This window comes from Patiria miniata, unplaced genomic scaffold (assembly GCF_015706575.1).
Source record: "Patiria miniata isolate m_02_andy unplaced genomic scaffold, ASM1570657v1 HiC_scaffold_30, whole genome shotgun sequence".
In the NCBI taxonomy this organism is placed as follows: Eukaryota; Metazoa; Echinodermata; class Asteroidea; order Valvatida; family Asterinidae; genus Patiria; species Patiria miniata.
The window spans coordinates 10,197,816-10,207,729 of record NW_024037070.1 but is presented as its reverse complement, the minus strand read 5'-3'; the positions used below and the strand labels follow the sequence as shown (position 1 = coordinate 10,207,729).

The following is a 9,914-nucleotide window of genomic DNA, read 5'->3' as shown; positions in this document are numbered from 1 at the left end:
ATGAGGACGCATTAACATTCCTAGGTGCATTGCTTAATTGCCTAACCTAAATCAAAAAATGGTCGACAGGACTATTAACCGTTTTTCATTGTCATGTTCTTGTAAAACAACACTCTGAAATGAAGTAACTAACCGTTTGTCGCTTTCAACAATTAAGAAAAACAACAAAAAGGTCATTGTTTTTTGTGACCTAATACCGTTTGACCGTTTTACAAAACTGTAAAACGAAAAAAACGGTCAACGGTGCGTTTACTGTTTTTGTTGAGGAAATCCAAAACGGTAAAACGAAATAACGGTATGTCCCGTATTATTAAGACATGTAAGACTAATAATAGAGTCAGACTAACTCTATGGGTGCAGACCAGTAAATCGGTCCAAAATTGCCTACGCCGGCCAAATCACGATTTGCATGCCGTCAAAATCTTCAATATTTGAGCATGCTGTGGGCCATGAACTTGCATGAGGGTTTGTAAAAAATATGGGTGGAAGCCGTGCACAGGACTGGGAGTTTGCAGTTCTGTGTAATTTGGATGTAATGTAGTGTAGAACACTTCTGGGGTTCCTCACACGCACTCCAAGAAAGGACTCCCAACACAGGTTTACTCGTTTCTGCTGCTTCAGGCTGTTTATTTCCACAAAAACGTACACCGCAAACACTTCAGCAACGAGGCCACAACAATACTACTGCGCATGCGCCGCCCGGAAGAACGGGCCTCCCCGGCCGGCCACCAGGGGCTCCACTGCGCGGCTCCACCGTGGAACCGCGCTGGTGCCCTCTGGCGGCCGACCGGCACGGACGCCACACCGCCCCCCTCGAGGACCTTGTTTGTCCCCAAACAGGGCGCCGGCATCCGCAACCGGACAACCAGGAAGACCCGGCCCGGAGGCGCATGACACAACAAAAATACTACAGCATTCAAAACAACAACAACAAAAGAAAATGCAAGGAAAGAACAAGAAATCAAAGAACAAGTCTAAGGTTTAGTTGGTGGGTGGCGGCCGGCGCTGGAACTCCGTTTGCCGGAACAGCTGCTCCCAGAACTCTCGGGGGACACCATCGGGGTAGCGCGGGGGCGGAGGCGCTCCAGGGGGCAGCATTCCTCCCAGTGAAGGTTGAGCGGACACGGAGGGATCTACGAAGTGCTGGCCGTACTGCTGTCCCTGGTACGTCTGCAGGAGACGCCCAGGCACTTCATAGGTGTGGACCACCCGTGTCCGCATCAGCCGGTGGCCGGCCTCGTCCGCTCCATGGAATGTCCTTTCGAGCCGCCATTCGTCCCGCGCATGCTCGCACAGGGGTTCCAGCATGTGCGTGGCGGCCTCCCTGGTGGTGTTGTCCGGGTGGAGGGCGCCGGCCGTCTCCAGTCGCAGCGAGGTCCCGTCCGGAAGGCTCACCCGAGACCCGGCCGGCAGAACCCTCCGCTGGCCATTCCAAGGTTGGACCGGAACCTCAGGGGACATCGGGGGTTCCGTCTGTGTTCCGCCCTCCGCCCGTGTCGGCTGGGGGCGACCAGGGCTTGCTTCCGCTGCCCTGCTGAAGCGAGGACGCCTGCCCTGGGCACGGCTCCAGGGGAACCGCCGGTCGGGACTCCGCCGGGGTGGTGGCTGGCAGGGTCGCTCGGCCCGGTCCAGGCTCCGCCGACCAGGCGACCTGTCCTGTTCAGGGCGGGAAGGCCGGGAGGACCGCTCCGGGTGGTCGCGGCCCCCCGGCCCCCCTGACGACACTGGACTTACCCGTCTTCTTAGTGGCGGCGGCGACGGGGACCGTCCTGCCGGACCACACCGTCCGAATGGAGGTGGGTCTGGGGTCCCCTGCCGGGAGAGATGAGGCGGGGACGGGGCCTGTCCCATGTCGTCGTCACTGGCGTGCACCTCCAGTGTATCGGCCTCCGCCATCACCACGGCCACGCTGTCCCCTTGGCAGAACCGGTGGTGTCTGGTGCGGACATCGGCCCTAAAAAAACGGACTCCGCACCCTCTCTGGCAGGGGTATGGGCGCTCCGGGTGGAGCGCCACACACGCGGTGTTGAGGTGCCTCTTTAAGTTCCTCCTCCTCCCGAACGTCTGGTCACAGTGCGGGCAATGAATCGGGGCCGGGTCCATCCTGCAGGGGAAGAAAAAGAAGAGCATTTGGTTATTTGTTGGCAATAACGGCTTGGTCGGATTATCTTCCGGCCACCCCGGGTGACTCTCCCAGGAGCCAGCGCCGCTGGTGGTGAAGAGGGCTGTCCCCCTTCGGGCTCGGCCAATTCCGCATCGGATCCGTCATCCTCGCTGCCCGGTCCTCCTGGGGCGGCAGTCGCTGTCGCCTCCGGCAGTGTCCCCTTCCCCGTCTTAACTGGTAGCGGTCCCTCCTTGGCTAACTGACCACCCACCCCAGCCGGCGGATCCTCCTGGGTAGTGTCAGTCGACGGACTCGGTGGTAGCGTCACCTCCTGGTCTTGGGTTGGTGGCGGTCCCCTTTTTGGCAGGTTCTGCGCTACGCGCCTCCACCAGTCCACTTCGGCGTCGCCCAGATACGGCTTAAGCCGATTGGAATGAACCACCTTGGCTTTGGCTCGAGGGGATTTTTGCACGCGGAACGTGACATCATCGATCTTCTGTGTCACCACGAAGGGCCCGTCCCACCAGCACTGCAACTTGGGCGTGCGACCCACTTTCTTGAAGGGGGTATACAACCACACAGGTTGGCCAGGCTTATAGCTGGCACTTTCTGCTCGACGATCGTAATGTCGCTTTTGATATGTCTGGCTCTTCCGCAGATGATGACGGGCAAACTCGTGGGCGCACTCTATCTTTGTCCTCAACCCCTCCACATATTCGTGCTCTGCTGCGCCTGCCTTTGGTTTCTCCGGCTGGCCCACCACCAGGTCCAACGGAAGTCGCACTTCTCGGCCGAACATCAGCATGTTGGGCGTGAATTTTGTGCTGTCGTGCTGGGAGGAGCGGTACGCCATCATCACGTACGGTAGGTGTTCGTCCCAATCGTCCTGGTTCTCATGAACAAACAGGCTCAGCATCGTCTTGACTGTGCGGTTGAACCGCTCCACCATCCCGTCAGACTGGGGGTGGAACGGTGTGGTACGGGTCTTTTGGACGCCGAGCAGCTTACAGGTGCCCTGGAAGAGCTCGGCTTCGAACTCCCTCCCTTGATCCGTGTGGATCTCGAGGGGAGCTCCAAACCGGGTGATGACCTGTTCGACGAGGACTCTGGCGACAGTCTGAGCAGTCTGGTCCGGGATCGGAAACGCCTCCACCCACTTCGTAAAGTAGTCGGCCACCACCACGATGCTAGAATTCCCTGTCCTCGTCCTTGGAAATCGACCTGTGAGGTCGATCGCGAGGCGCTCCATCGGAGCCCCTACCAGGTACTGTTGAAGTGGGGCCTTGAGGGGTCGAGGAGGTGACTTCTTTGACCCGCACTTGTGGCACTTTTGACACCACTCTTCTGCCTGGCGTCGCATCTCCCTCCAGAACACCGGAGCCTGTCTCAGCCGCGCAACGGTCCGGGTAATCCCCAAATGTCCTGAAGTTCTATTGTCATGCGCCAGTCGCAAAACGTCGTCGACTTTCACCCGTGGTACCACAACCTTCCATACCGGCGGTTCGCCATTGGGCTGCTCCCACTTCACCTGCAATACGCCCTGGGACAGCCGCAGCGTCTCCCACTTAGCCCACCAGTACTTTGGGCCTTCACCCAGCGCCGAGACGTCCCGCCAGCTGGGTTTGGGGACCCCGTCTTCCAGCCACCGCACGATCTTGTCCAGCTCTGGGTCACTACGTTGTTCCTGTCTGAGTTCTTCCTGGTCCCAGGCTTCCAGGAGCCCTTCCGTGGTGGTGGCTTCTTCCTGCCCAGCCCCCGTAATGGCTCCCACCTGCACCTCCCCTGGTTGCGTCTTCCCAGCATCGCGCGACTGGCTCAGCTGCAAGTCAGCGTCCCGCTGAGCAAGGGGGCTTTCTTTAGTAAAGCATTCTTGACTTGCTTCTTTTGATCGCCCACACTGGCCACACGGGATTCTAGAGACGGCGTCGGCGTTCGTGTGCTTCCTACCCGCCCGATGTTCCACATCGAACTCGTAGCACCCCAGCCTCTGAATCCACCTGGCCGTCTGCCCCTCGGGTTCGCGGAAGTTGAACAGCCATCGCAGCGATCCGTGATCCGTTCGAAGCAGGAACCGTTTACCAAGAAGGTAGTGTTTGAAATAGTGAACGAAATGGACCACGGCCAGCAACTCTCTCCGAGTGGTACAGTAGTTGCGTTCGGCCTTAGACAGGGTACGGCTGCCATAGGCGACCACTCGTTCACCATCGTCCCCCTCCTGCGACAGCACTGCTCCGATGGTGCAGTAGCTGGCGTCTGTGTCCAGGACGTAGCGGCGCTCCGTATTCGGGTAGCACAACACGGGTGCGGTGGTCAATGCGTCCTTGAGGTGCTCCAATGCTGACTGGCAAGCACTCGACCAGGAGAACGCCCTTTGGCTCTTGGTGGTAAGGGCATGGAGGGGGCGAGCAATCTCGGCGAAGTTCGCAATGAAGCGCCTGTAGTAGGACGCGAGGCCCAGGAAACTCCGTACTTGAGTCAGGTTTGCTGGTTGCGGCCAGTTCCTGATGGCCGCGACCTTTTCCGGATCCGTCCTTACTCCCTCGGCCGACACGAGGTGACCCAAGAAGGACACCTCTGTCCTGAAGGGATCGCATTTTTTTTGGTTTGAGCTTCAGGCCGGTGGCTCGGAATCGCTCCAGGACCGTGGTCAGCCGCTTGTGGTGTTCCTCGAAGTCTGCCCCCCACACGATCACGTCATCCAGGTAGACTACCGCCACCTGCCACTGCAACCCCCTCAACACTTGCTCCATCAGACGCTCAAATGTCGCAGGAGCGTTGCAAAGGCCAAAGGGCATAACGGTGAACTGGTACAGGCCGTTCTGCATCCCAAAAGCCGTCTTCTCCCGGTCACCCTGGTCCATGCCGACTTGCCAGTAGCCACTGGCCAGATCAAGGGTGCTGAACCACTTCGCCCCGCTCAAAGCGTCAAGGTTGTCCTCGATTCTGGGGATGGGGTAGGCGTCCTTCATCGTCACCTCATTGACTTTCTGGTAGTCGACGCAGAACCGGACAGACCCATCCTTCTTCCGGACCAGCACCACCGGGGATGACCAAGGGCTGTGGGAGGGCTCGACCACGCCGTCCTGCAGCATCTGTTTTACCTGCCGGTCGGCTTCTTGCCGTTTATGTATCGGCAATCTCCTCGGCGGTTGACGTATAGGCGTTGCTGTCCCTGTATTTATTGTGTGTCGGGTCAGTTCGGTCTGACCAAGTTTGCCATCCGGACCGGTGAATGCTCCAGCGAATTCCGTCAGCAATTCAGCCAGTTGGGAACGTTCAACACGGTCAAGGTTCGCGGCTCCTCGCTCCAGGAGGTCTTGCAGATGGGGCGGTACCTCTCTCTGGGCATCCGTCCTCTGTCCGGCGTCACCCAAAGGGAGGTGGTTGACGGCAGATCCTTGTTGCCCGTCCTCCAGCTCAATCACATCCAGACCCTCCATCGGTGAGAAGAGAGCCAAGCGGCTGCCTTTATAGACCGTTACAGGGTCGGTCGTCGGGTTAAAAACCCGAACCGGCACGGTTCCATTGTTTGTGTCAACCAGGCCGGTAGCGACGGCGACCCGGCAATTGTCCGTAGCCTCCAAGCTGGGGTAAACCATCCCGACTCCCATCCTTGGTTCAGTCTTTATCTCCCCCGTGAGGATCGCCTCGTGACCAGCTGGGATTATCATGTTCTCCGTCACCTGCACTCTCGCCACCATGGGTTTGTGCGTAACACCTCCCAAGGGGACCGCCTTCCCGTTAATGATGACAGCGTTGTCTCCCCATCGCCATTCGCAGTGATACTTTGACAAGAAATCAATTCCGAGTATCACGTCTGGCTCGATATCGGCCACAGTAAAGGTGTGGTTTGCGCGCAGATCCCCCACTTGTAAATCGAAATTGCCCCCTCCTCTTGTCGGCATGGGGCTGCCGTCCGCCATCCTCAGAGCTGGAGATGACGGAAGGAGGTTCGGTCTCTCGGCACTGGGCCAGGCATTGTAGATTCGCTCCGAGATCAGACTCACTGTTGCTCCGGTGTCCAGGAGGCAACGCACTGGTTTCCCCACGATCCTCCCCGCCACGTAATTTGCCTGAGACGTTCCACCCGAGGCCGGCCTGGCCCGAACAGCCGGCTCCGGAACAGGAAGTTTCGGTATTTCCTCTTTCTGTGGTCGTGGTTGGAAGGAGGCAGACTGCCGTTTCTGATTAGGGCAGTACCGCCTGATGTGTCCAAATTCGTGGCACCCATAGCACTCCACCTGGGCACGCGCACCTGGTGTGTACACGGCCCAGGCAGCCGATCTTGGTTCCTCGGCAGGGGTTGGAGGAGGCTGGGCTACCGACCTCACGTCCCTAGCCATCAGTTTCCCTTTTCTGTTTTGCGCTTGCGACTCGAGAAATGCTTCCATTTCGGTCGCCAGAGTGACTGCTTCGGTCAAAGTCGTTGCTTTCCTGGAGAAGATGTGACGCTGCAGCTGTTCCTCTCGCAGGGCATTGCGGAAAGCCTCGACCGCCAAATCCTCACGGGCCTGTGTGGGCAGCTTCGGGTAGCTCTTCAACACCAACCGTCGGATGGATTGTCCTAGGCTACTGAGTGACTCGTCTCGGCCCCTCGTACGCATAGACAACTGAGCCCGATGTAGTGGAATCTGTGCTGTCACCCCGAACCGCTGCTCGAAGTTTTCCAAAATGGAGGAATATTCCTTCCGCGTTTCCAGTACCATATCCGCCAATGCCTCCTGGGCCGTGCCCTTTAGGTGAGATGCAAGGAACATCGCCTTCTCCGCCTCACCCCACTGATTGACTGCTGCAACGCTCTCGAAATGGATCAAGTAATCCGACCATGACAAGATCCCGTCAAACTTGTTGGGGAGCATCAGTGGTCTCCGACCCCCCGGCCCGAAGTGATCAGGCGTTGTAGTCCCCCGCTTGACTGGCACTTGGGAAGCGCCCCCCCGCCTGTTTAGGGGCCGCCCAAACATCGGCAGAAACCGGGTCGGCCCCCCCTGGGAGCACCGGGTGGTGACGTCCCAGGGGATCTCCCAACTGCAGTGGTGTACGGCCGAGCAGCTGGGTCGGTTCCGCTCCGTTGGCTTGCGTGCGAAACAACCGTGCCGGCATCATCCCATTGGCTTGTGTGCGGAGCAACTCTGCCCCATTGACTCCTGTGCGGAGCAACCTCGTCGGCTCCGCACCATTGACTGGTGTGCGGAGCAGCTCTGCCCCATTGACTCCCGTGCGGAGCAATCTCGTCGGCTCCGCACCATTGACTTGTGCGCGGAGCAGCTCTGCCCCATTGACTCCCGTGCGGAGCAACCTTGCCGGCTCCGCGCCATAGACGTCCGTGCGGAGCAACCCTGCCGGCTCCGCGCCATAGACTTCCGTGCGGAGCAACTCTGTCGGCTCCGCCCCATTGACTCGTGTGCGGAGCAACTCTACGGACTCCCGTCCATTGACTCGTGTGCGGAGCAACTCCACGGGTTCCACTCCATTGACTCGTGTGCGGAGCAACTCTGTCGGGTCCGCCCCATAAACTCCCGTGCGGAGCAACCTCGTCGGCTCCGCACCATTGACTTGTGTGCGGAGCAGCTCTGCCCCATTGACTCCCGTGCGGAGCAACCTTGTCGGCTCCGCGCCATAGATGTCCGTGCGGAGCAACTCTGTCGGCTCCGCCCCATTGACTTGTGTGCGGAGCAACTCTACGGACCCCCGTCCATTGACTCGTGTGCGGAGCAACTCCACGGGTTCCACTCCATTGACTCGTGTGCGGAGCAGCTCTGTCGGCTCCGCCCCATAAACTCCCGTGCGGAGCAACCTCGTCGGCTCCGCACCATTGACTTGCGTGCGGAGCAGCTCTGCCCCATTGACTCCCGTGCGGAGCAACCTTGCCGGCTCTGCGCCATAGACGTCCGTGCGGAGCAACCCTGCCGGCTCCGCACCATAGACGTCCGTGTGGAGCAACTTTGTCGGCTCCGCCCCATTGACTCGTGTGCGGAGCAACTCCACGGGTTCCACTCCATTGACTTGTGTGCGGAGCAACTCTGTCGGCTCCGCCCCATAAACTCCCGTGCGGAGCAACCTTGTCGGCTCCGCACCATTGACTTGTGTGCGGAGCAGCTCTGACCCATTGACTCCCGTGCGGAGCAACCTTGCCGGCTCCGCGCCATAGACGTCCGTGCGGAGCAACTCTGTAGGCTCCGCTCGATTGACTTGTGTGCGGAGCAACTCTACGGACTCCCGTCCATTGACTCGTGTGCGGAGCAACTCTGTCGGCTCTGCCCCATAGTTTCCCGTGCGGAGCAACCTTGCCGGCTCCGCGCCATAGACGTCCGTGCGGGGCAACCTTGCCGGCTCCGCGCCATAGACGTCCGTGCGGAGCAAGTCCACCGGCTCCGTCCCACAGAGTCGTGCAGTGCGGGCCTGCTCCGAGTGGAGGTCAGGACTCGCCGCACTGCGATAGTGGGGACGAAAGTACTGCTGGGGGAGATCCACGCCCAGTTGTGCCGCCTGATGCGTGCTCGGACGGTTTCCCGCCCCCGCTATATGGGCAAATCCAGCCTGGGGGCGCCCCGAATGGGAGGCCACACCAGTTGTATCCATGTAAGCACCGAGTGGCACTTCAGTACTATTTTCATGAGCGTAGGGATTGCGGGTTGCCCCAGGACGAAACCCCGCCCCCGCTGCATCAACCAGCACAGTTCGGGATCGTTCCGAATGGAACGAAACGTCTGCTGCGCTAGCGTCTACAGCACGGGGCGGCCCCTCGCGGGACCCGGCATATGCGGCTTTATTACCAACAAACTGGGGCATGTCCCGACGAAGCCCCGCCCCCGCTGCATCGGACAGCACAAATCGGGATCGTTCCGAATGGAACGAAACGTCTGTTGCGCCATCGTCTACAGCACGGGGCGGCCCCTCGTGGGACCTGGCATATACTGTGTTGTTACAGAATATCTGGGGTATATCCCGCTGCATCCACCATATCCCGCTGCATCCACCCCCGCTGCATCCACCAGCACAACTCGGGATCGTTCCGATTGGAACGAACCGTCTGCTGCGCCGCCGTCTACAGCACGGGGCGGCCCCTCGTGGGACAGGGTACCAGTCATTGATGATTTATGGTAATGTGCACGCCCACCCCCCGCAGGGGTAGACGTACTGCAATGACTTAACCCCCCGCCCAAGTCCTGAAATTCCACTTTACCATCCCCCACATCCTCCCTCATGAGAAAATCCGTCCCCAGAAACCCCCTTGTTTCCCTTTTCCTCCCTCCAAAATTCCCCGGACTATCCCGCAAAAAGGATTCCAACTCGTCCACCGTGACGAAGGTACTGCCGGCCGATCCACTAGACGGGCCCCCACTCCGTGAGCCCGCACTCCAGCCTGCTTCCTCGCCGTGTGGCGAGTTAGGTGCCAGACTTCCGTGATCTCCTGAATTCATTGCAGAAAATATCTGAAAAATTCACCTGTTTTTCCGCCTTCTGCGTGCCGCCGCTGCCACCAATGTAGCGTAGAACACTTCTGGGGTTCCTCACACGCACTCCAAGAAAGGACTCCCAACACAGGTTTACTCGTTTCTGCTGCTTCAGACTGTTTATTTCCACAAAAACGTACACCGCAAACACTTCAGCAACGAGGCCACAACAATACTACTGCGCATGCGCCGCCCGGAAGAACGGGCCTCCCCGGCCGGCCACCAGGGGCTCCACTGCGCGGCTCCACCGTGGAACCGCGCTGGTGCCCTCTGGCGGCCGACCGGCACGGACGCCACAGTAATTTGGACCCTAAAAGCGCTCTATTTTGCAATGGAGTGTAGGCATCGTTTTT

General features: G+C 59.3%; 1 protein-coding gene across 1 annotated transcript; it reads right to left on the bottom strand.

The window, feature by feature from the left end:
* Positions 1-548: 548 nt before the first annotated feature.
* Positions 549-9,668, bottom strand: LOC119739533 (serine/arginine repetitive matrix protein 1-like). Its single transcript, XM_038214508.1, has 2 exons — positions 9,554-9,668; positions 549-2,104 (listed from the first exon to the last, which is right to left on the bottom strand). The coding sequence occupies exon 2, from the start codon at positions 2,101-2,103 to the stop codon at positions 982-984; it is 1,122 nt and encodes a 373-aa protein (XP_038070436.1). The 5' UTR covers position 2,104; positions 9,554-9,668; the 3' UTR covers positions 549-981.
* Between the last annotated feature and the right edge of the window lie 246 nt (positions 9,669-9,914).